This window comes from Oryctolagus cuniculus, chromosome 4 (assembly GCF_964237555.1).
Source record: "Oryctolagus cuniculus chromosome 4, mOryCun1.1, whole genome shotgun sequence".
NCBI classification, from domain to species: domain Eukaryota; kingdom Metazoa; phylum Chordata; class Mammalia; order Lagomorpha; family Leporidae; genus Oryctolagus; species Oryctolagus cuniculus.
Window position 1 is genome coordinate 31161159 of NC_091435.1, and position 27711 is coordinate 31188869.

The 27711-nt window shown below is 37.6% G+C and overlaps 1 protein-coding gene across 12 annotated transcripts in view; it reads right to left on the reverse strand.

Annotated features, from left to right (window-relative positions):
* USP25 (ubiquitin specific peptidase 25) overlaps positions 1–27711 on the reverse strand; it is a 159930-nt gene that overhangs the window by 14688 nt on the left and 117531 nt on the right. For 6 of the 12 annotated variants that reach the window (XM_017347187.3, XM_008267137.4, XM_017347188.3 and 3 more), the window contains 3 exons: positions 22424–22563; positions 14018–14131; positions 10804–10899 (listed from right to left, as the gene is read on the reverse strand). In XM_017347187.3, the coding sequence (XP_017202676.1) occupies positions 10804–10899; positions 14018–14131; positions 22424–22563 (350 nt within the window). Of the gene's footprint in view, positions 1–10803; positions 10900–12561; positions 13684–14017; positions 14132–22423; positions 22564–27711 lie in introns of those variants that run through there. The other 6 variants (XM_051819182.2, XM_051819181.2, XM_017347192.3 and 3 more) reach the window with 4 other exon arrangements.

A 27711-nucleotide genomic window follows, 5' to 3' on the forward strand; every position in this document is an offset into this window, starting at 1 on the left:
CATAAATGCACTCTCAGCTGTTTTTTATGAACTTCCTTAAAAAATTTTATGACTTAAAATATGCTGGAATGATGTCTATTCAAATTCCCAACAGATGTTCCACATTGCTGTATTAGCAGAGCTGTAGAAATCTGCCATTATGAGTACAGTATGTTAAGCTTGTATTATACTATCTCCTCGGTGTCCTTAAAATTGCAATTGTTCATTTTTGATGCCTACATTTAAATTAATGTAGATATTACAACAAAACCACAATAACTTTTCAACATGAAATGTGTGATACTTGTCAGTAGGTGATGGAACTATTTGTATTTAGTTTAACTTTTTCATCACGTCTTTAATCAGACCGAACCCTACCCTGGGCAGTCTTACTTCCTCCTCTTCAGTCAGGAGCTTCTTCCACATAGGTTAACTCTGTCTCCCAGCAAATGCACACATGCCTTTGTTTCCTAAGTTTTCTCCAAGTGTTAAGTTCCTACTTGTTCATTTCCCATCTATCTATAGATGACCCCATTAAACTATTTTAAATTGCTCTTTTGAAATATTTTTTAGTTCTAAAGATCCAAATTATTTTTATCTAAACATTTTCCTACTTTTCTAAATTATTTTATAAAACCAAATCTTACATTTATGACTTTCTATAGATTTTACTTTGATATAACTATACATAAACACTAGAGAATATAAAATATCCCAATGTATAGTATTTCCTGGATGCAGTAAGATCTAAGAACAACTAAGTTAAGATTCAGAAAGGTACACAGACTACTAATTAATGGTGGCATAAAACAAGGCCTATAATCATTTAAGTATAATACTCATTTCTGAATGTGTGTATGTATACAAAAATGCATTAAAATGTTCATGGACCATTTTAAAAAAATGACAGTGTGCCAGGAGATGAACAAAGACTAATTACAAATTACAGAGGACTGAAATCACAAATACCATATATCATTTTACCACAATGCAATGCAAATAGGAATTAAAAATAAAAGACAACTGCCAAGCTAACACTTGGGAATTTTTTTTTATTTCAGAAACAACTTTATTCACAACACAAATTTTTAAAAAATGCCTGCCCCCAGAAATGAACTAAACACACACACACATACACACACATACACACAATTCATCTCACACCTCCCTGCACCCACTTCTTCCCATTCTCTCCAAATAAGAAGAAAAAAAAGGCAAAAGGGAAAAACAGAAAAACAAAACCCACACAAAACAAGGTAGCACATTTCTCCAGGGGAAAGGGGAATTTACACTCAAGCTGCAGGGAGCTGAACAGAGGTCTTCAGGCTACAGAGACCTGCAGACTCTCAGATCAGAAAAACAAAAGAAAAGGAAATAGAAAGCCAGGCAATCTGCAGCGGCAGAAAGCCAGAAACACAGAAAGGCTAGCTGGGTGGCAGACCTGGCAGTACAGGAGCAGGCAGGAGGGGGCTGTGAAAGGCAGGGAGAACACAGAGCGAAGGGAAGAAGCAGAACAGTTGGGTGTCCTTCCAGAGACAACTGGGTAACAAAAACCCTCTTAACAACCTTCGCCCAGATAGCCTTGAGCAGCCTCCAAGAGTGAAGGGAGCCAGGGAAACATGGGCTGCAGAATCCCAGAGTGAATGAGCAGCCCTTTGCCTGCCTCCCTGGGTTCTTCCCTACTAGCCAAGGCAGCTTCCTCCTCAACAGGTACTGGATTCTCCCTCCTTCCAGTTTTTTAGGTATTTTTCCCCCTTCTTTCCCCTCTCTAATACACACAATTTTTTTTTTTTCTTTAGTAAGGGGAATACCGTAATGTTGCTTGGCCTACTGCCTGTGGATGTGACCACAGTGCCTGCTGTTAATAAACCCACTGTACAATGCAGAGCCAAGAACTGTTAGCTGGTGGTCCTGACGCTGCCAGCAAGCACATGCGAATTAGTCTTGTGCTGACACCTAGTCTGTGGGTTTGCTTTCGGACCACCTTGACTTGTCTTCCTATAAACAGGGGCTCATCTAAGGCCAGGGAAGCCCTCAACGCCTCTCTGAGAACTCTCTATACGCAAACCCTCTGAACTCTAGGGAGTATGGTTACACAGTTGCTTGAACCACAGCCATGAGAGTGAGCTTCCAGCTCCTGCTATTGCACTGGAGTCCACACTGCCAACAGAGCGGGAACCAGTGCCAGCTTCCGTCCTCTCCTCCAGACATGATCCCTCGGCCAGCACGGCATGGAGGCACACTCACAGTCATCTGCTTCTCTACCTCCTTTGGTAGCTCCTTTAGCTTCTCAGCTTCCTCCTCCACAAGGACTTTGATGGCTCCCAGCCCGCATCTTCAATGGCGATGTCCCCTGGGTCTCTCTCAGTCTCAGCTCCTCCCTATTCCTCCTGGCTGCCAGGGTCTCTGGAGCCAGGCCTACCCACCCATCCTTGAGTATAGGATGGTGCCACCACCCTGGAGCCCTGACTGCTTGCAGCCCACACTGATTCTGCCGCTGCTACCATCACCATTGCCAACACTTAGGAATTTAAAACTGACGTTCTAAATTATTCTTACTATATCAATATTGCGAATACAAGTTAGCAAACCTACAGGAATGGCAGCCAAAGTAAAATTGTGCCTTGAATTATGTAGAATAAAATATACTTCAACAATTTAGAAAAACAGAAAATAAACTAAAATAAAATAGGAGAAATAATGTGACAAACTGGTAGTCAAAGGTTTTTTCTTTCCAAAAGAAATTGTATGGAAGATCAAGAAGAGGGAGGTAACTCAACAGCAAAAATAAGCGATGTAAAAATACGTAAGTACAAAAAGTCTTAAAATTAAATAATACAATTTTATCAATAAACTATAGTATCTCACTTAAATAAATGATCACTTAGAAAAATACAAGTTACCAGAACTGCTTTAAGAGACAGAAGAAAAGAAGCTTCAACTGAACCACAGAACATATACAACTGCCCCTAGAACTGCAACCAACAAAAGATTCAGGCCTATATTGTTTTACAGATGTACTGTGAAGGCAAATCTTCAAGGACTAGAAAACTTCTACATCTAAATTAACCCAGAGCCCAAAAAAAGAGAAAGCTGCCAGTCCAGCGCTGTGGCATAGAGTAAAGCTGCTGGCATCCCACGGCGCACTAACCGTGGTGCACTAGGTTAATCCTCCACCTGCGGTGCCACCATCCCATAGGGGCACCGGGTTCTAGTCCCAGCTGCTCCTCTTCCAGGCCAGCTCTCTGCTGTGGCCAGGGAGGGCAGTGGAGGATGGCCCAAGTGCTTGGGACCCTGCACCCGCATGGAAGACCAGGAGAAGCACCTGGCTCCTGGCTTTGTATCGGAGTAGCTACGGCCCTTGCAGCCACTTGGGGAGTGAACCGACAGAAGAAAGACCTTTCTCTCTGTTTCTCTCTCTCACTATCTGTAACTCTACGTCTCAAATAAATAAATAAAAATCTTAAAAAAAAATTTAGGAGAATTCTTAATATGGGCGCTGGTTTGAATCCTGGCTGCTCCACTTTCCATACAGCTCTCTGCTAATGCACCTGGGAAAGCAGTGGAAGATGGTCCAAGTACTTGGGCCCCCACACCCACATGGGAGACCCAGAAGTTATTGGCTCCTGGCTGCAGACTGGCCCAGCTCCAGAAATTTTGGCCATTTGGGGAGTGAACACATAGATGGAAGATCTTTCTCTGTCTTCCCCACTCTCTCTCTGTAATTCGTTCAAATAAATAAATAAATCTTTAATAAAAATAGCTCATTTAATAATGAGACTTCCATAATCTAAATATCAAAAATTGACAAATATATTTAAAAAATATAGATCACTAAAGATAAATTTTGTCTACGTAAAATTACAAAGCCTTACTTAAAAATATAAATGAGAATGATAAAAGTGAAAAAACTCATGATGTTCTTTTTGGGGAAGAATCAAAATAGTTAAACAAAAACACACCATTGTTCACCTCAATCTAAATTACTATGTTAGTATAATGCCAACACAATTAAGTTCTTAAAGTTTCTAGGATTTAACAACTAATTCCAAAGAATCATCAAAACAGAATAAGGGGCTTGACAAACTTTTTTTTATATAAAAGAACATAAACTAGCAAGTATCCTTCCTAAAATAGAAAGAGCACATAAGTTAAATTTATTTATTGTTCAAAAATTTGTAAAAAAAAAAAAAAAGATTGATGGAAAACAGAGATCTAATACAAATCCTCTGTAAACAAAGTTCTAATATGCGGTAAAAATGCCATTCAAATCAATGTGAAAAGGATACAATGGTAAAAATTTTATTTGGGGATTCTTTGGAGACTTTCTCCTTGGGGAAAACTGAAATCCCATACCTAAATAATCTAAACAAAAAGTAAAATCATGAAAGTAGAATTAAATATTTGTATAATTTTGGATGTGATTGTATAGTCCCAAACCACAAAGAAAATATTGCCATATTTTACAAGCTAAAAAAAATTCTTCACAGGACTCCAAAAGTAAATTCATATAAGATAAATTATAAACCATAAAATATAAATTGCAAATTATAACTGGGCTGGTAACTTCCTGAATCAGAGTTTAACCTGGGCAAATTCATTTACAATGATCTAAATTTCAATCTCCAACTTTGCTTTTTAGCTGACAGGTTCATCACAGGGTTTTATCCCTAACAAACAGAGTATTAAAAAATTGGTCTAGTTTTAATGCATCAGGAAATCCATATTTAAAAGTACTTAAACAGGCACAGAGTTGAAAAGGTTTCTCTCAGTGAAAAGTTAATGTAAAACAAACTTGATTTTTTGGTAATGTGCAGTTCAGAAGACATACAAAAATTATTTTTTCAATGTATAATAAACCAAAACTAGTAAGTACAAATATAAAATACAGTAAATTTAAATCAGGGGAAATACAAAGACAGGAGAACCATCATATGTCATATGCTGTGCTATGGACATATTCTGTGAATTAATACCAGATGCAGACAATGATTAGAATCAATTGCCAGAAAAACAGAATATATAAATATCTAAATAATTGTGTAAGGAACCAAAAAAAATATGTTGAAAGATATACCACCCAAAAAAGGGGGTGAACTCTTTGAGTTTATGTGTGAGTTCTAACTTACTGTTATGTAATAAGTAATTTCCTATGCTAACTACACTAGACCTGAAGAGAAACAGGAAGGCTGTCAAACTCACTTAACCTAACATGGCCATGGTAGTAAATCTGATGAAAAGAGCACACTCACAAAAAACTAAACACCAAATTAATTTTAACATAGAATGCAGAATGCCCCCCACCAAACACTAGTGAGCTAATTTTAAATAGTATATATTTGAGTTTATAAAATAAAAACTAAGAAAAATATACTTAGTAAATAGCAAGGAAGATTTATATAAACTAGGGATAAAGTAGACCTTTTAACAGTGCAATGAAATTCGAAGATTCATAAAACAAGAGAGAGAATTGAGAACATAATGTTAAAAAATTTATTAATAAAAAAGGTATCATAAACTAATTCAGACAGAAATGACACACTGGAGAAAAACACAGACACTTGTCCATAAAGAGGAAATGTAGTAAAGGAAAGTATATCTATACCATGGAATATTAATATAAATGAGAGTACCTGTATACCACAGAATAGTAAATGGGGCTAGTAAAGATAATATTATAGGTATGCTATCTTAATTTTTTTTATTATTATTATTTTTGACAGGCAGAGTGGACAGTGAGAGAGAGAGACAGAGAGAAAGGTCTTCCTTTGCCGTTGGTTCACCCTCCAATGGCCGCCACGGCCGGCGCGCTGCGGCCGGCGGTATGCTATCTTAATTTTAAGAAAGATATTTCTGAGTGATAGAAGGTAGAAAATTATATGAATAGTAAAATCAAGAATATTTCTCTATAGATGAATATTATTATTTTACAAAACAAGAACAGGAAAGATTTATGATGCTAACAGTGGTTATGACAGGGCAGTGGCAGATACTGCCATTCTAAGTTTTATTGTTTTATATTTTTGTTACTAGATGCATTTTATATGTATTATTTTTGGTTTTTATATGATGAATTTTTAAACAATCTTTTATCAATAGTCTATTATCAACTAGAATTTCCCAAATACTAACCATTTACCTTTATCAAAATACACATTACAAACAGCTATTTATATAAATTTACACAAAAATATACTCAATTATAGATAAAAATGTACACAGACATAAATAATAAACACAAATACAATAAAGAGACAAAAGTTACAAGGTTTTGTAATTGAGCTGTTTGATTAAGCACAAGGGAGATCAACATAACCCACTCATGTATTACACAGTAGTGAGTATGGATATTAATGTGCTGTGTACTTCACTATGAAAAATAAAAAACAAACTAGAAGGTAGGATTTTGGATATTTTCATTATAATGAAGTATTAAATGATCCTTTGCCCTGAATGGAGATTACACAATTTATATGTGTACCAATGTATCACACAGTACCCCACTGGTATATACATATCTGTTCAAATTGTTTAAATAAAAGTATTTTAAAAACCAAAAACAATAAGACTCCCACCGCTTTTCTAGATGGCTATTCAGAGGGGCTGCAGTCACCAGAATGGTTCTAAAAGTCGCTCCCTTTCTGGGGGAGATTTGCACCTGCAGTTCAAGTACACAGCTAGTGTGAACAGGCTCTCTCTGAGGCTCCCCTTTAACATTTTCACAAGAAAATGATACTGGGGCTAATACTTGCCCCAGACAGAGATTGCCACAGATCTTCTTCTGGTAACTGTTATCTGAGAAATTTTATCTGCATAATAGGACAACCTTTATTCACTTTGTTTTCCTTTCCTCAATCTCCTATACTTGAAGTGGTTCACTCTCCAAATGGCTGCAATGGCTGGAACTTTGTTGATCTGAAGCCAGGAGCCAGAAGCTTCCTCCCGTCTTCTGTGTGCGTGCAGTGGCCCAAGCACTTGGGCCATCCTCTACTGCTTTCCCAGGCCATAGCAGAGAGCTGGATGGGAAGAGGAACAGCCGGACTAGAACCAGAGCCCATAAGGGATGCTGGCTCTGCAGATGGAGGATTAACCTACTGCACCATGGCACCGGCCCCTAAAACTGCTTTCTTACTGCACATCAAAATCAGAAGGTGACCCAAAATATGTGACATACAGAAAATACATGAAGGTAAACATGCAAAGTCAATCTAGGATGACAGAGGAAGTCTTGAATTACTAGCTATCCTTTAGGAGTAAAGAAAAACCAATCTAGATCAGAAAACATCACAAAGCTTTGGTACAGGCTCCCCAAAATGGTTCAACTGGTAGTGGTTGAGTAAGATGCCATTTAAGCAACTGGTGGAGAGGTGAACCAATGATACACATAGAAAACTAAGCAAATGAAAAACTAAGCAACTAACTCCAAATAATAGCTAATGGGGCCGGCGCCGTGGCTCACTAGGCTAATCCTCCACCTAGCGGTGCTGGTACACTGGGTTCTAGTCCCAGTCAGGGCGCCAGATTCTGTCCCGGTTGCCCCTCTTCCAGGCCAGCTCTCTGCTGTGGCCCGGAAGGCAGTGGAGGATGGCCCAAGTGCTTGGGCCCTGCACCCCATGGGAGACCAGGAGAAGCACCTGGCTCCTGCCTTCGGATAGGCGCGGTGCGCCAGCCGCAGCGCGCCAGCCAGCGGCCATTGGAGGGTGAACCAACGGCAAAAGGAAGACCTTTCTCTCTGTCTCTCTCTATCCACTCTGCCTGTCAACAACAACAACAACAACAAAAAAAAAAAACAATAGCTAATGGGAAAAGTGGAAGTGACATTTACAGTTTAGCTCAATTCCTACTGCAATTCTAGATTTCTGATATAATAAAAGCTACAAGATGTGTGTGTTGTGTGTTTGTTATACAGATGACTGGAACGTGTGGATGAGTGTACAAAGAGCAGAAGAGGATCATCATTCATGTTACACAGAAGAGAATTCACAAGGACTGTAAAAACTAAGAATCATAAAAAAAAAATCTATTCAAAGATATGCAATTAAAGGCAAAAGCATTAACAAAATAATTGAAAGCTGTTATCACTGGGGGAGGAGGGTGGGTGATAGTGATCTTTCAAAGTATATGCAGATATTAATTGAATAAAAATAAAATTTCCAATTAGACATAAAGATAACCAACTTAACCATAAATGACAATGGCATTGTATACTGTCCATAACTTTTCATTATAAAACAAATGAAAACATCAGAAGACTTTGGTTATATCTCGCTATTCTCTCCTAGCCTGTAGGGTTTCTGATGAGAAGTCTGCTGTAAGTCTAATTGGAGCTCCTCTGAAAGTAATCTGACATTTCTCTCTTGCACATTTTAGAATCTTTTATGTTTCACTGTGGTGAGTTTGATTACAACGTGTCATGGTGAGGATCTCTTTTGGTCATGTTTGTTGGGGGTTCTATGTGCTTCCTGTACTTGGATGTTTCTTTCTCCAAACCTGGGAAGTTTTCTGCTAGTATCTCACAAAAAGGCCTTCTAATCCTTTCTCTCTCTCCATGCCTTCAGGAACTCCTAGAACCCGAATGCTGGGTTTTTAAATAGTATCCTGTAGATTCCCAACAATATTTTTTAGATTTCTAATTTCCTCTTCTTTTCTTTGGTTTGACTGTATACTTTCCTGTGTTCTGTCTCCTAAGTCTGATATTCTCTCTTCTACCTCACTGAGTCTGTTTTTAAGGCTCTCAAGTGTGTTTTTCATTTGTTCTATTGAATTCTTCATTTCATTTTGATTTCTCTTTAATATCTCAATTTCATGTTCTACTAAATTCCTCATTTCATTTTGATCCCTCCTTAAGATTTCATTTTCATGAGAGAGATTTTCTGTCCTGTCCTGTATGGATTTCTGTAGCTCATTCATTTTTTTTGATAACTTCTAAATGTTCTTATCATAAATTTTTTGAAATCTGTATCTTGCATTTCTTCTATCTGATCATCTTCATAATATTGTATTGGAGTCTCATGTTCATTTGGGAGCGTCATGATGTCTTCCTTGTTCTTATTTCCTTGGTTTCTGCGTTTTTTGTTTGGCATTGTGGAGATATTCTTTGGTTTCTTCTTCTTTTTTTTTTTTTTCCTCACAGAGGTGGCTTTTCTTGTTACACTATGACTCTAGAGTAAGTGGTCTGCTTTTGGTGAATCTCTAGAGGCTTGTGGTGATTGTGGCCAGAGAGCTCTGTTCAGTTCTTCAGGGTTAAGGGTGTGCCAAAAGTGACACACCCAGGTTTGGCTTGGTTAATCTTCTCTCTCTCTCTTTTTTTTTTTTTTTTTTGAATTCAGAAGGGAAGTAATTCCACTCAGCTGAGCTCTTCTCCTTGATGGCAATCAGTGCCTGAGCGCTAGCCCCAGTGGGTATATTTGTCTGCTCTGTCCCAAGGACGATCTGTGCAGTCTTCAGTGTAAGCTCAGATTCCCCTGCAATGTCTCACTGGGTAGCCAAAGCTGCCCAAATCTGTGGCGTCTCCTACTGAGACTACTCACATCTCAGCCACACTGTTGAGTTCTCCCACACACCCTCAGTTTTTTTTTTTCCCCCCACAGTCCTAGTTCGTAAGCTCCACACATTCACTAGGTCTTAGTCTCCTGTTATTTCTCCCCACCAGAGTCAGGTGTTTCTGCTTGACTGAGGGCAGGTACAGCCCTGAGCTGGCACAGCTGTTACATATGTCCAAAATGGCACCTGCTCTCTTGTCTTGCTCGCTTTTGTAAGGTGAGTGGAGAGAGAGAATCATGTCCGTACTGGTCTAGTTTCCCCCACAGGGCTTCAAGCCTCATTCCCTCTAGGCTCTTCCTGCTGCTTTTCTGCCAGTGTTTCAGGCTACTGAGTTTCTGCCTCACCTCCCTTTCCAGTGCTTTCTCAGCAGCTGGGGTCCCGAGCCATGGGCGCCTATGCCCTCTAATTCCGGAAGAGTTCCTCTGCAGTTTTTTCCCCTAACTCTTCCCTGAGACTACAGTATCTCCACTTTTATTAAACTATCTTTTCCTGGACTATCAGTGCACTCCCTCCCTATTCCGCCATCCTGGAGCTGCCTCCTTGTTAGGTTGTTTTTAAAAAAGTAAAAAATAAAAAGCACTGGAAAGAGGAAAGTAGTGAAAAAACATTGAAGATTTTTGGTTAATCTAAGTAAAATGACAAAACATACATGATGCTTTCATCTTTCTAATATGTAAAAGATAATAATGTAATACTGTCATAGAACTAAAGAGAAGTGGTCATGGAATGCACATTGGCATGACACTCTCCTAAGCCTTAAATATAAAAATTAATTATGATGAAGACATATGAATAGAGTAAGAAGCATAAAAGTATAATAAATTATCAAATCATTTTTAAAAAGTTCAATGAAGTAAGCAATTTAGTGTCAAGTGATAATAAAAGTAGAGGAAAATGTCATATTCACCAATGGTCTGAAGAGGAGCAAATAAACTATTGTCAGAAGCAATTACTAAGTTCCTAGTCTTTTTCATCAATAACCTTATTACCTTCAAATATAAAATACAATTCAAATTTCTGCTATCAAATTAGAGGCAAATTATTCGGGAAATTCAAGTAAAATGCTTTGCTTTTCCTTAATCATCTTAATTAAAAGAATCATGTCTTAGATTCATGAATAAAAGAAGAAACTCCCAGAAAAACAGGTGGCCATATCTAAGATAGGAAAATAAATTACATTAAGAAACCAAATTTAATTAAAAGAAATAAAACATATTAAGAACCATAACTTATGAAAAAAAAAAGAAGCAGCAGCAAATAAGATGAAAATGTGAATAGTACCTTAAAGAACCCTGCTTCAGGGCCACACCTGTCATATACATTCCTGGATTTACCTATCGCCATGATAATACCTTGCATGTTCGGTGTCAGCATGATCTGCCACAGGGATTTAAAGTAACAGTTTTTGAACAGTTAACATAAATTAAAATTTAAAATCAAAATAATTTCATCACATGCAAGTTAAAACACTTTTGTTATCTACTATTAATAAATCCAATGATGTATATATTTTTAAGTAGCAAAAGTTAGCCAGTATGCATGTAGGCATCTTTCAAATTCATCCATGCACTGCAGGCTCATAGGTGCAAACTGCAAAAAGGCAACTCTCTCTCAACAGGGAAATTTAAAAAGGCACTCCCTTTTGGACAAATAAATGAGAAAAATGTGTTTTCCTCTCAGAGAACTATTCAGAGGAAGAAGCATTCCTTTTTTACCAAAAAGGTGCTTCTTCCTCAAGGCTTGGGGACCTCAGCACAAGACCAACTGAATCCCATTTCTCCCTCTGAAGTGAGGCACTCCCACAGAACTGTACAACCTGTACAGCAGTGAGCAGCAGTCCTGTATCCACATAAGTCACATTTAAAATTCCAAGACACATGCACTGTTGAACTGTCACTTCAATAAATTAAAACAAAACAAACAACTCTGCCAATAGCATAAGCATTTGCACAAAATAGTGTTATATGATTAACCTCATTTCTACTTTTTTTTCCCTAAATGCAAGAAAGCTTACCCTAAAACAAGAACTTGGGCACTTGTTCAAAAAATTTCAATCTTAGGGACTATACTTTGGCACAGTAGATTAGGCTGCCACTCAGGATGCCCACCCACGACCTATTTTTGAAAGCCTCAATCAAGTCCCACCTCATCTTCTGAACCAGCTTTCTGCTAATGTACCTGGGAGGCAGTTGATGGCTCAAGCACTTGGATCCCTGCCACCCTCATGGGAGTCCTTGGTCAAGGTCATGGTTCCTGGCTTCTGCCTGGCCCAGTCCTGGCTGTTGCACACATGAGGAGAGTGAACCAGCAAACAAAAGATTTCTTTTTCTGTTTATCTCTTTCTTTCTGTCCTTGGGTCTTTCAAATAGTATTTTAAAAATTAATAGTTTATCAAAATACACTAGTTTCAATCATTTTCAAGAGCCAACATGGTAATAAAAGTTAATAGGAACAATGTATAAAGGTTAAATTTGATACATATGAATTATTTGTATATTAGCTTACTAAACGTTTATATCAAAATATCTACAAAATGAAATAGCTTGAAGCACTATGAAGTTATAACAATCAAGAGATCAAAAAGGCTTCCATAGTCTTGGAAACTCATGACAAGAGCCTAGGGTGATTACTGATGCCATAAACAAGAGTGTCAATTTGTTAAGTCAACAACAAGAGTCACTGTGCACTTACTCCTCATGTAGGATCTCTGTCCTTAATGTGCTATACATTGTGGTTTAATGCTATAACTAGTACTCAAACAGTATTTTTCACTTTGTGTTTCTACGTGGGTGCAAAGTGTTGAAATCTTTACTTAATATATACTAAACTGATCTTCTGTATATAAAGAGAATTGAAAATGAATCTTGATGTGAATGGAAGGGGAGAGGGAGTGGGAAAGGGGAGGGTTGCGGGTGGGAGGGAAGTTATGGGGGGGGAAGCCATTCTAATCCATAAGCTGTACTTTGGAAATTTATATTCATTAAATAAAAGTTAAAAAAAAACAATCAAGAGATTGCATTATTACCATTACTCATAGTATTTATTTTGTATTATAGACCAAAGGTCATGATATATCAAACACTGTCTGCTTAGGAAAATCCCTCTGACTAGTTCTTATTCCACAAATGTGCTTCTGAGTCTCTTCATGGATGATGGTTTCCTACACTGGCACAGTGGTATTACAATCTTTATGACACTTCTGATTTTGGTGACTAAGTAAGTCAGTTCATGATTAAAAAGTATTTATATGTGTGTGTCTACAAATATAAATTCTATAGTAATTATAACCTTAGAATAAATCTGCAAAAATATTATCTGGAAGAAGTATCATATATATTCAGTCTCATTCATACCCACAAAATTATAAAATCCAATAAACATTTTTTCCAAATCACTCCTCTTCTACATAACACAGTTTTCTCTTTTGTTACTTTTGAGAAAGAGCTTTACTGAAACTCCCTAGAATATGGAAAAATCAGCAGGAAGAAAACCAGAAAATAGCTATTCTGATGACAAACTGATGGACCAGGACATCATATCTTGCAGATTTGGTAAGAAGTCTATAAGGAGAAACAAAAATGCCTCCATACTGCCGGAAAACTAAGTAGATGAGAATTAAGCTGAGTGAAGAGACAAGAAGAAACAAGATAGAAGTGCCACAGTGTGTAAAACACCTGTAGATGGTGAGAAACAGACCATTTCACTCACATTCACATGTGTATAGGTACTAGCAAAAATATCAGTTTTCCATCGTCATGATGCATGACGTACTGGTAGGTAAGGGTGCACAAAGTCTTACAACACATAATGCAAGCAAAAGAAGAAACACTTGTTTTGAATGTAAAATTCTTTACTATTTGGCCGGCACCGTGGCTCACTTGGCTAATCCTCCGCCTGTGGCACCAGGATCCTGGGTTCTAGTCCTGGTTGGGGCACCAGATTCTGTCCGGGTTGCTCCTCTTCCAGTCCAGCTCTCTGCTGTGGCCCGAGAAGACAGTGGAGGATGGCCCAAATTCTTGGGCCCTGCACCTTCATGGGAGACCAGGAGAAGCTCCTGGCTCCTGGCTTTGGATTGGTGCAGTACACCGGCCATAGCGGCCATTTGGGGGGGTTAACCAATGGAAAGAAGACCTTTCTCTCTGTCTCTCTCACTAACTCTGCCTGTCAAAAAAAAAAAAAATCTTTACTATTTAATCAAACAAATATTACTGTACAATCTATGAACATGAGAGTAAACTGACCCTACTTCTAAATAAAAGAATTAACTCCAGAAATATAAAATTATTCTTTTGACATATTCTATAAGCTTTCTTCTTAAATTTTCATTTGAAATCCAAGTTCTGTTAGTAATTAGGAAGGTAATTTCACATCATGGGTAGAAAGCTGAATGTTATGCAGCAACAGAAAGAAGTGTGAGGGTGCAGGCATGCCACAGTATTTGTATTAAATTACAAAAACTAAGCAAGAACAGCACAGAGGACTATATTAAAGGTACCTCATCATCATAACCCCCCTCCTTTGATTCAATCATAAATTTTCCTATATGAGGAATCGCCACCTCTAGAACTCGCTGGTTAGAAATTGGTTGGCTTGTGGTATTTTCAGGTTTCTGTAGAAGAAAATTATTGGTATGAACATTAGAAATGAAAACAATGAATGAGGGAATCAAGATTAAGCCCATAGAAACATAAATCTTAGTAAACTGCCTGCATTTGCTAGGTATAAAACTAACTACAAATGGAAACAAAAATCAAATACATTATTCCAGAGGCAATATAAAAATCTATAATGCTCCTCTACTCCTCAAACACTTAAAACTAGAAGTATTTTGAATTCCAAACACTTAAAAAATAATAAATATTTCAGGTGTAATTCCTATTATCTGTCCAGCTGACAATTTTATTATTAACATCCAATAATGCCAGAAAGCCTTTCTTGGTATATCAATATGACCTCTTCTAAACTCAAGAGTCTGTAGGTTATTTTGCTTATGGTTTTACCTTTCTATCTTTCCAAGTAACTAACATGTATCCAGTCACAATTGATACTGTAGTGTGTGTAACCCCCTCTATTCCAGTACAGTACATGAATCATTTAATCATTAGCATCCACTGAATTCTTGTTGGGAATAAAAAAAAAAAAGCTGTTGGTAATGACTTAGATTTGTTCCTTTTTTCTTAAATTCCATGCATTACACTAATTCACACTAACAGGAAGTAATTGCAAAATTTAGAAAAGCTCTCTCAAAAACTCAAAAATGATTCATTCAAAATACTGTTCAGACTCTGTATAGTTTTAGGAGGGCAAAAAATGCTAGTGAAAAACTGAGTTACTAAACTTGAAATCCATGCATATGAAGTATTCAAAAAGTTCACTAAACTCTATATTATGAAAAACTATATGCATTGATTTCAAGAATCTTTTTGAAGATTTATTTATTTGTAAGTCAGAGTTACACAAAGAGAAGGAGATGCAGAGGCAGAAAGAGAGAAGTCTTCCATCAGCTGGCTCACTCCCCAACTGGCTGCAATGGCCTTAGCTGTGTGGATCCAAAGCCAGCTGCCAGGAGCTTCTTCTAGGTCTCCCACATGGATAGAGGGGCCAAGGGACTTGCGCCATCTTCTACTACTTTCCCAGGCTATAGCAAAGAGCTGGATCGGAAGTAAAGCAGCCAGGCCTCAAACCAGCGTCCATATGGGATGCCAAAACTGCAGGCAGTGGCCTAATCCGCTACGTCACAGTGCTGGCCCCAATTTCAAGAATTTTTTGAGAAACACTTTAATTCCTTTTTGCTTGCAAACTTTCTAAAGAACCCTCATTTTACTGAACAGATTTATAACTTGCATATCCACTGTTTATCTATAAACAAATGTCAAAAGTAGAAGGAGTGTCAAAGCCACAGGCTTCAGTAATTTTACTTTGCATCATAAAAAATTTTCCTAAGCAATGAAAAACTTATTTTTCCATGAAATGAGTAAAATTTAAAAGAAAAAATAAAGGAGTTTACTTGCATTTGAAGTATACTTAAGTTTTAGTGATATAAACATTTTCCAACTTTTCTGAAGTATACACGCAGAACAACATTAATGAAATAATAAAAGAAAATTGATGGCCAAGGTTGGTATAGCCCTTTTGAAAAGAAATGTTACTTTTGACCATAATATATTTGGGAAAAGTTTTCTTTACTTATCGAATCCTCTCTTAAAGTCCTCACATTTTCTTGAAGGAAGAACCAACCTATGTGCTTGCTAGGATCAGGACCAGAATATTCAGCTAACCTATCTATGATACATAATAGTTATTTTATTAATGACAGTATGACCAATATCATTATACTATTCTATTGTGTTACTTGAACTTGCTTATATTTGAATAATTGTAATCCAACATTACTACAACATATATTCCATAGAGATATAGTTGGTCCATGACATTTAATTAAGCATTTTTAATGTTTCTGGCTTAACAAAGAAAAATTGTGGTAGGACTCAGTCCACAAGAATGACTCTAAGCAGGCAAATAAGTCTGCTGGAGTTTGTGGTGATGATTTTTTTTATTAGCAATCCAATATAATATCTATTATCTTAAGAACAGAAAATAAAAATTTAAGGCAAACTGCAACTAGAAAATATAATACTTACAAAACAATACTCTCTTAGGAAAAAATTACAATTAGGGAAAATGTTTTATAAGACTTTCCAGGTACAAGAGTTTGAGTTTCAAAACATGAAATCTGAAAAATTATATGAGTATCTTGATTTCTTTGTAGATTCTGGTTATCAAGCCTTTATCAGTTGCATAGTTTGCAAATATATTTTCCCATTCTGTCAGCTGTCTCTTCACTTTCCTGACTGTTTCTTTCTCAGTACAGAAACTTCTCAATTTACCAGAATCTACAAAGAAATCAAGAAACTCCACAAGATCAAAACAAACAACCCACTTAAGAGATGGACCAAGGACCTCAATAGACATTTTTGAAAAGAGGAAATCCAAATGGCCAACAGACACATGAAAAAATGTTCAAGATCACTAGCAATCAGGGAAATGCAAATCAAAAACCACAATGAGGTTCCACCTCACCCCAGTTAGAATGGCTCACATTCAGAAATCTACCAACAATAGATGCTGGAGAGGATGTGGGGAAAAAGGGACACTAACCCACTGTTGGTGGGAATGCAAACTGGTTAAGCCACTATGGAAGTCAGTCTGGAGATTCCTCAGAAACCTGAAGATAACCCTACCATTCAACCCAGCCATCCCATTCCTTGGAATTTACCCAAAGGAAATTAAATTGGCAAACAAACAAGCTGTCTGCACATTAATGTTTATTGCAGCTCAATTCACAATAGCTAAGACCTGGAACCAACTCAAATGCCCATCAACAGTAGACTGGATAAAGAAATTATGGGACATGTACTCTATAGAATACTATACAGCAGTCAAAAACAACGAAACCCAGTCATTTGCAACAAGATGGAGGAATTTGGAAAACATCATGCTGAGTGAATTAAGCCAGTCCCAAAGGAACAAATAGCATATGTTCTCCCTGATTGGCAACAACTAACTGAGCACCAAAGGGGAAACTTGTTGAAGTGAAATGGACACTGTGAGAAACAGTGACTTGATCAGCTCTTGTCCTGATGGTTGATGTACAATGTAATACTTTATCCATTTTAGTATTTTTTTTTTGTTCTAGTACCATTGGTTGAAATCTGTAAGTAACACACAATTATTCTTAGGTGTTTAAATTTTAACTGAAAAGTGATCCCTGATAGGAATTTGGAAAACATTATGCTGAGTGAAATAAGCCAATCACAAAGGGACAAATACCAGTTGTTCTCCCTGATAGGTGACAACTAACTGAGAACCAAAAAGGAAACCTGTTAAAGTGAAATGAACACTATAAGAAACGGTGACTTGATCAGCCCTCACCCTGACTGTTGATGAGCAGCTTAATATGTTATCCCTCTTAGTATCTTTTTTGTTTGTTCTACTTAATACTTTTGGTAAAATACTATAATCAATACACAATTCTTCTTAAGTACTGAAACTTAACTGAAAAGTGATCACTGTTAAATGTAAGAGTGGGAATAAGAGAGGGAAGAGATGTGCAATTCGGGACATGCTCAAGCTGACTTACCTCAAACGGTAGAGTTAGAAACATACCAGGGGATTCCAATTCATCCCCATCAAGGTGGCATGTACCAATGCCATCTCACTAGTCCCAGTGATCAATTTCTGTTCACAATTGATCATAATGATAGGACTAAGAACCAAAGGGATCACATAAACAAGAATAGTGTCTGCAAATACCAGCTGATAGAATCAAAAAGGGAGAGAATGATCCAACATGGGAAGTGAGATACACAGCAGACCCATAGAATGGCTAATGTCCTAACAGCACTCTGGCCTCATAATCAGCCCTTAAGGCATGCGGATCTGGCTGAAATGCCCATGAGAGTATTTCAGGCATGGAAAGCCAAGACACTCTGGGGGGGGGGGGGGGGACCTAAATGAAAGATCTCCACGAGTGAGATCCCAGTGGAAAGAACGGGTCATCAAAGAAGGAGGTACCTTTCTCTGAAGGGAGGAGAGAACTTCCACTTTGACCATGGCCTTGTCTAAATATGATCAGAGTCAGTGAACTCAGGGGGCTTCCATAGCCTTGGCAGCTCATGACAAGAGCCTAAGGTGATTACTGATGCCATAAACAAGAGTGTCAATTTGTTAAGTCAACAACAAGAGTCACTGTGCACTTACTCCTCATGTAGGATCTTTGTCCTTAGTGTGCTGTACATTGAGATTTAATGCTATAACTAGTACTCAAACAGTATTTTTCACTTTATGTTTCTGTGTGGGAGCAAACTGTTGAAATCTTTACTTCATGTATGCTAAACTGATCTTCTGTATATAAAGAGAATTGAAAATGAATCTTGATGTGAATGGAAGGGGAGAGGGAGTGGATAAGGGGAGGGTTGCGGGTTGGAGGGATGTTATGTGGGGGAAGCCATTGTAATCCATATTCTGTACTTTGGAAATTTATATTCATTAAATAAAAGTTAAAAATAATTATATGAGTAAAAGTTGAAAAAGACAAGACTTTCACTCTATAATAATTCTGCAGTATTCATCAAATTTTGCTATCCTGAGATATAATAAAAATCTTGCATATAAGGAATTTCCAGATTCAATGAAGTAAAGTGCATGATTATCTTTCCTTTATTTTCAGGGCTTATATGATGACTACATTAAGATTGACATTTGAAGTAAGTTAAAAACAAGTTTGTCGATTTGTTGCAAAAATAATGAAAATACAATGATTATTAATTTCCTGAAATCTGTGAATCATAAAAAGTGATTTCATAAGAATGTTAGAAAGCAATGTAACTGGGACCAGTGCTGTGGCGTAACGAGTAAAGATGCCATCTGCAGTGCTATCATTCCATATGGGTGCCGGTTCAAGACCCGGCTGCTCCACTTCTGATCCAGCTCCCTACTAATGCTCCTGGGAAAGCAGTAGAAGATGGCCCAAGTCCTTGGGCCCCTGAGCCCATGTGGGAGACCCGGAAGAAGCTCCTGGCTCCTGACTTCAGATTGCCACAGCTCTGGCCATTGTAGCCATCTGAGGAATGAACTAGGGGATGGAAGACACTTCTCTCTCTCTGTCTCTAACTCTTTCAAATAAATAAATAATTGTTTAAAAAAAAAGCTATATAACTGTAATCCCTCTTTCCACATTAATATGCCATACGTTTTAACCCATTCAACCAAGGGGAATGTATTATAAGGCAATAGCCTGATATATGGAAATGTTTTACTTCTAGCAGCCTATTTATAATAATGTAAAAGTAAAAACAAATATACAATGGGGGAATTGGTAAATAAATAAGAATTCAATACTCACTGGAATAATAATTGGCCATTAAACATTGTTTTGCTGAGTTTATAACATGGAAAGTGGTTATAAGGTTAAGGGAATAAATGAAGAAAAGGTAACATAAAATTTTATGTGTAGTAACCCATCTACAAAAATAAATCCCAATCCTATGTACAAAAAACTAAAGAGTGAAAAAATAACATACCAACATATTAAAAATTATTAACTTTGATTGGTGAATGGGATTATTCAAGATTCTTTCTTGGAGTCTACTTTAATGTACTTTTAAAAAATATCATGAAGTATTTACAGTTAAAGATACCCTTCTAAAAGGTCAGCTGACTGAACACTGGGAGAATGTCTACAATTTCTATAGTTCCAAGCCATCCAGGAAATTCTTCTTAGGCTAACTAGTGGCTTAATCTGGTGTCTCTTTGTGAAATGTTTAGACTTGAAGTAACACAAGGAAACAGCTTACTTAGTGCTTACTACATGCCATGACAGACACTCCCAAAAATGTTCTTTAGGGACAGATACTTAGTCTGGCAGTTTAGATGCCAGTTTTAATGGCAACATCCTATAAGGTAGTGTCTGGGTTTGAATTCCGGCTCAGCTACTGATTCCAGCTTCCTGCTGGTACAGACCCTGGAAAGCAGCAGCAGCAGTGATGGCCCAAGTGACTGAGACCATGCCACCAACCTGGGAGATCTAGACTGAGTTCTCCACTCCTAGGCTTGGCCTAGCCCAGCTTCACCTGTTGGAGGTATCTGGGGAGAAAAACCACCAGATGGCAGATTTCTGTCAGTTTCTTTCTGCCTCATAAATAATCAAACAATTGTTGGAAAATTATCTCCATTAAGCCCACAATCACTTCCACTTTATGGAAAGAAAACTTGGGTTTAAAGAAACTAAGCTAATTATTCAAGGCTACATTGTTCTAAGAAATAAAATCAAGATTCAAAAACTCAGAAGTATTGGTTCCTATAGTCTGAAGACTCTTTTTTAATACGCATTTCAATTTCTAATGTATGTCATGTTGAAATGAGGAAACACAATATGAAGTGGTTATTGTGATCCTAAGCAACTGATCACAGTGCTAAGAACCAAAGGTGACATTGGATAGACACAGCTAACACACTTTTCAGACATGCTATCAAATTTAAAGACAAGGAGATCAACAACGTATGCTACTCTGCAAAACAAGTGCTATAGAAAATACGTACACTTCTTGTCTATCATATTCATTCTCTGACATTCTACTTTCTCAAGGTAAAATGAGGATAGGATCCTAGCTTATAATATCATATTCATATTGGCTGGCGCCGCGGCTCACTAGGCTAATCCTCCGCCTTGCGGCGCCGGCACACCGGGTTCTAGTCCCGGTCGGGGCACCGGATTCTGTCCCGGTTGCCCCTCTTCCAGGCCAGCTCTCTGCTGTGGCCAGGGAGTGCAGTGGAGGATGGCCCAAGTCCTTGGGCCCTGCATCCCATGGGAGACCAGGAAAAGCACCTGGCTCCTGCCACTGGATCAGCGCAGTGCGCCGGCCGCAGCGCGCCGGCCGCGGCGGCCATTGGAGGGTGAACCAACGGCAAAAGGAAGACCTTTCTCTCTTTCTCTCTCTCATTGTCCACTCTGCCTGTCAAAAAAATCAAAAAAAAAATCATATTCATATTAAGAAAATGGAGTAATGAAATTAAAGTGTTGATTTCTATAAATTACATATGACTAGCCAAATCAAAAAAAGATTCATTAAACTAGGTAATGCTAATGGTTTTCTGATATCAGCTAAAAGGATGACATTTAGTAAAGATAATGCAGGCTCTAGCAAATGAAAGTAATAAGTATCAAAATCCCTGCAAATTCATTTTTTATACTAAGCAAAAGTAGTTCTGCCTTGTACCTACTCCTCTCTCCTTTTTCCTTCCTTAAGTTTTCTTCTTCCTATTCTTCCAAGAAGCAGACCTCCCAGAACCATACAAAGCATTTTCCAAGAAAAGTCCTAGAGTTAGCAGATGTACATTTCAATTTCATTTATAGTGTCAAGGGCATTTGCAAAACTTGAAACATAAAAAAAAATTTACATTAATATACTTTAAATGATAAAATGATAAATTAACACATTTTCAAAAATTTTAAACAAAAATGAAGGAATGATTTCTAGTATTTAGTTCAAAAAATTTAGTTCATCAAAATATAATAGAATCCTAGTCATCGGAAATTTTGATAGTGGTTTTATATTAAAGGTCCCACTGTAATTAGCAGGTTACTGTTGGAATTGAGTTAATTCAGTAAGTAGAAAATAATGTGCTGTAAAATTATGATGTAACCTACTCTTCAGGAGGAGTCTCTTCAAATATTATAAGGAGTTATCATAAAACTCACATTTAGAGCTGTGTATGCTCACTAAATAAATGACAATAGCATCTGAATGGTTTTATAGCATCTCAGAATGTTATATTCACTGGTAATACAGTATGAAACCAACATGCTCAATTTACTGCTATAAAAAGACATATTTGAAAAACTATAATACAGTAAGATACTAATGACAATTTTTGCAAAGGAAAGTCTTCTGTCATGCATAAAGTATTTTACAACATTATCTTTACCTTGCTAATAACATTCTAACCTAGAGTATCTAGTTTTATTGTTAAACACATTTCATGGAATAATGAAAACTATCTGAAACTCCCAAATATTCCAATGTCATCAGATTATAGATGGAGGGAAGTGTAGGGATAGAAAAAATATTGCTTAATTTTATACTTCTTTTACAAATCAAATGGTTAATTTAGTTTAAGAGTATGATTCTTCATAATTCTATAACACTAAGATAGAAGCTTAAAACCATCTTTAAAATTAGAACTTAGGAAATGATACCCTAAGGGATTAGCTGATTTGCCCGTGTTCATGGATCACATTCATGGCAGAGCTGTCACTGGGGTCTGTCTCCTGACTCCCAGACAGTATGCTCTCTACTACACTTCAGGAATGCGTTCAGAGAGCCAAAAGAAAAGTTCTTACCGACTGCAAAACTGTTTCAGGACTTTTATCTTCATGCTCATGTGATGCCTTGGTAATTACTCGAATAGTTTCTTCTTTCAAGTGCTTTGAGAAATCACTTCTTGATGGCTGCTCTAGATATTCTGGTTCTCCTGCTTGTGCTTCATGAGAAAAGAGTCAATTGTACATCTAATATAAATCACAGAGTCTATACTAAGATAAATCTGTTATTTATTTCTACTTCTGAAGTTACACAATAACCAATTTTAGTCTTTCTATTTAATGTATATCATTCAACAGATGCACATCCCCCACCCCAGAATTTAGAAAACACCAATAAATAAATATAGAATGAAGTATACTCAAATAATTACTAAAAAAAGCACTCAATATAGTTTATGGCAAGGAATTCATAGTAAATTTTCCTCCCATGAGAAGTACCAAAATCTCATTTTAGAAAAACACCAGCAGTTTTACAGTACAGTAGTTGTTCTCCTCTGGCTACATCATCTTTTTTCACACCTACCTGACAAACCCTAACCCTGCATGAACCTAACATATCTTTGCTGAACCAGCCTCCAGTGGCTGAGTTTCGGCAAAAGAAAAGCAAGCACAGGTTGGCAAAGTAGAACCAGTATTAATTCATAACTTTAAATTCCAGCCATATGAACAGCATTCAAAAATGTATCACCAATTCCTACTTCTCATTTGAGCTCCAGACCCATGCATCCAACAATTTCCTAAGGAGACCCACTGGGTATTTCCCAGACAACCCTGACCAGGAAGGCTTTGCTTCAGTGGACCTCTGCCTTTCTCTATGCCCTCTTTGCCCAAAAATGGCCACACATAGCCTTTTTGCTCATACTTGTAACACACTGAAGGAGATGTGACCTTCCAATCTTCAGATCTTCCCACATATTTTTCCTTCTATCTGAATGCTCATCTATTCTTTCACTCTCTGCGTGTAGTAACTTCTAATCATCTTATTGTTTAAACAGTGTGGCTGATCATCCCATTTCTGGAGGAGGGGCCCCTGCCTTGGTACTATTGAGATTTTGGTCCTGTGAATCCAGCATGTCCTCATTAAATGACAGTAGTACTGCCACCTCACCTCTTGGTGCAGCAACCAAAAATGTCTCAAGTCTTAAATGCTGTGGGGCAAAATCAACTCCAGGATGAGAATCACTGTGCTAGAGCAAATTATACTTTCCTTCCCTTACAGCACTTCCCATACTTATGACTTCATTACTGCTATATTTGTTCAAAGATTGTAACTCCTGTTAGACTGTGAGATGCTCAACATCAAAGTTGCTATCTACCATTTGTATTGGTAGTTCTTTAACAGCTACCATGAGAGGTACACAGTAACTTAATGGTACAAATGAGCTAGTAACTAAATTAATTAATGGATATGAGGAATAAGCATGACCACTGAAACACTGTTCTATGTTACTGGGACCAACTGAGTCCTTGCTCAACCACCTGTTGACAAACAACTATCATCTTCTCCAGCATTTTATTTTAAACATCTTCAAAGTAAGTTATTATTAAAAAAGAAATCACATAATATCATAGTACATGGAAGGGCATTTATTTACACAGCAAATTTTAATTAAGCATCTACAGGCCAAGAGCTATGCTAAGCAGTGGGACTCCAGGTGCAACAAAAACCACCAGTTTCTGTCTCCATCAAGCTTATGGCCAACCATGGAAAAGTCAGTAACCAAATAATCACAAATATAAATGTGACAATAATAAGACAATACATTCCAGGGATGAATGGTGATTGGGTGGGAAGGGCAAATTAGATTGTGGGTTACAGGACAAAGTGAGCTCTAACCCAAACAACAAATGAGTTGTGTAGCCAGACGGAAGAATAAAGAGCCCATGAACAGCTGTGTGGCTGGGCAACAGGACAAGAATAGAAATATGGCAAGAGATGATGCAGGTAAGGCAAATCCACTAATACTGAGTCATTTAGATGTTTTAAGCAAAGGAAGTAAAGTTTTAAAAACAATGGCAATATGGAAAGTTTTAAAACCTTTATTCTGACCACATTGTGGAGAATAACATAACTAGAAGTAGTCAGTGTAAATAACAGAAGGTATTAGAACAAGATGGGAAGGAAAAAACAATGCTTTGGGATAAAATACAGCAAGGAGGTAGAGAGAATTTGCTAGATTCAAGGCATCTTTTAGACACAAAGGACTGGAGACTACGTGCAGATGACTTCCAAGTATTGTCATGAGTTAACAGGACAAAAGAGGTAAAATGAATGTAGATATGACAAGGAAAGAGCTTTGGACTGTGACATCGTTCAGTGTCCCTGCATGAAGGATAAAGCAAAGAAAAGCTTAAACCACTTCCAGTTTAGCAGTGCCATCTGCTTCTGGACAGTTTCACGACAGCTGGCTTAAACCAGCTGTTGCAGGACCTAACGGTTTTCTCTTCTGTTTGCCATACTTTGTCTCTTCTCACAATAATAAACAACATCAACAGCTGATAGTATGATCCAAACCTAATGCAATGAACAGCCAAGAAATCCATCTAATCTAACATTAGTCCAACCCACAGATACTTGGAGTTTATGCAAAATACCACCTTAGGAGCAAGAGTAATTTTAGCTGATCAACACAGGGAAATACACTTCAGCATATTAGGGCCGGGTTTCCACCCACATACAGGTTTGAATCCAAAAATCATATAAGTAGTAACAAATAATTTTGTTTAAATGTCAGATAGAACTATTTCTCTAGAGTTACTGTATACACATAAACTCACAGTAGGTTGGGTTGGCTCTGTGGTGTTAGAAGTTTAACCCTCTAGCCGGCGCCGTGGCTCAATAGGCTAATCCTCCACCTTGCGGCGCCGGCACACCGGGTTCTAGTCCCGGTTGGGGCGCCGGATTCTGTCCCGGTTGCCCCTCTTCCAGGCCAGCTCTCTGCTATGGCCAGGGAGTGCAGTGGAGGATGGCCCAGGTGCTTGGGCCCTGCACCCCATGGGAGACCAGGAAAAGCACCTGGCTCCTGGCTCCTGCCATCGGATCAGCACGGTGCGCCGGCTGCAGCGGCGGCCATTGGAGGGTGAACCAACGGCAAAGGAAGACCTTTCTCTCTCTGTCTCTCTCTCTCACTGTCCACTCTGCCTGTCAAAAAAAAAAAAAAAAAAAAAAAAAAGTAAAAAGAAGTTTAACCCTCTGCCTGTGGTGTGGACATCCCAAAGGGGAGTGGGTTTGAGTCTTGAATGCTCCACTTCCAATCAAGCTCCCTGGTACTGTGCTTGGGAAAGCACCAAAAGATGGTCCAAGTCCATGGGCCCCTGTACCCATGTGGGAGACCCAGAAGAGGCCGCTGGGATCTAGCTTTGGAATGTCCCAGCTCCGGCCATTGTGACCATTTGCGGAGTGAACCAGCGGATGGAAGACCTCTCTCGCTGTCTCTTCCTCTCTCTGTATGTAACTCTGCCTCTCAAATAAATAGATTAACTTTTTAAAAAGTCACAGTAGGTAAACCTACAAAGATTCAACACACCTGGGAGATTAGAACAAGAAATTCAAACTGCATTCCCAACATGTTTATTGACCCTATGTCACTTTAAGTACTGTGCTATGTTTTAATTTATATAATTTACTCATTAAGGATCTCAATAAAATCAGGTAACTATGTACTCTATTGTAATATAATGTGCTAAATGCAATAACAAAGTTATGTACAAGGTTCTATAAAACCACTTTAGACTTAATACAAACACTTGGGATAATGTTGTATGTTAGTGAAGATTTTCTAGAAGAAACATGAACTGAGCAGAATCTTGAAGGATTTGTAGAGATTATCTTCAAGATGAGAAAGGAGAAGGCTCCAGGCAGAATTAAGAGCACATGCAAAAGCACTGTAAGGACAGATAAAAAAAATAGAATCCTTTATATTGGTAAGCAAGTGAAAATATAAGTACAACATAAAGAAGAATGTTATAAATTTAGTAGTGAAATTAGACCAGGATTGGAAGGAAACGGATAATAGCTGCTGTGGGGTGGTGAGCTGAGAAGAGTTCATAAAGACTCAGAAATATGAGGAAGATCTTTACCATACTGGTAACAGGAATATTTCTGCTACACAAGAGGGAATGAGGATTAATCTGGTTTAGGTGAATGAAGGAAATAGCCTTCTTTCCCCTCCCTCCCTTCCTCCCTCCCTCCTCCCTCTCCCTGGCAATTCTGATGCCTACATCTTTGGTAATGCGGTATGGCCTAGAAGTATCAATGGGACTGGAGGATTAATGCATATGCATTTCTTGGTCAAGACGACAAATACTAATTTGATCAAAAATTGGATATTAATCTTCTTATGTCACAGAATTATTGAAAAGATTTTTCAAGGAGGTAAAGAAAAAATCACTCTACTGGATTTTATGAGCAACATTTGCTTGTATTACTTCTATTCATCACTCATTATCCTCGTACACAACAGAGACTTAAATACACATTCTTTCTGAGGTCCTGGAAGTATAATACCAAATGAAACAAATTACTTTGAAACTATTTAGAGATGTAGGAAAAAGATGATTTGGGCATCAAAATAAAAATTTCTATACTAATGATGGTAGATAAATCATTCTAATAAAACATCAGCCTTACTCAATTGTGATATGCTAAATTCCCCTATAGCAGAGAATCGATTACTTAATTCAGTAATAGGTAGCAAACTTTTAATAGTAATCTTGTTTTCCAAATTTATAGACTTGGAATTCTATTGCTGTTAAGTCTCACAAAGTACATGTTTCCATCAGTTCTATAGAAGACACAATGTTCCCTTTTGAAAGACTATTTCCCCAGCTTTCAAAAAACCCAGCCTGGAAGAGAATTATCTTAACTCTCATATGTGAATTGACCACATCCACCTCTCTCTTAGTTAGCATGCCTCAGAAATATACCTGTACTCTCTTCATGTTTGCTTTACATAATAAAAAGATATATGAATATATATGACCAAAACCCAGTGGCAAACATTTTTAAAGTTATAAAACAGCATTTAAAGTATGGAGTGGGAAGTACTGTTCATGGGGGAAAAAAAGAAAAGGAAAGGAATGCAAGGCATGCAGTCTGTCCTTTTTACAGAGAATAATATGACACATGCAAAAAGTAAAAAAAAAGATGACAGACATAAAAAAACAGGACAAGGCTAATCTTTACCAGATAGGTGTACTGGTGGTGAGTATGAACTAGTTTGACTTAGTACAACAAAACAGTTAACTCTGTGAATTTGGAGAGTCTTATGATAAAAAACAAGATAAAGAGAGGAAGCTGCACAGAA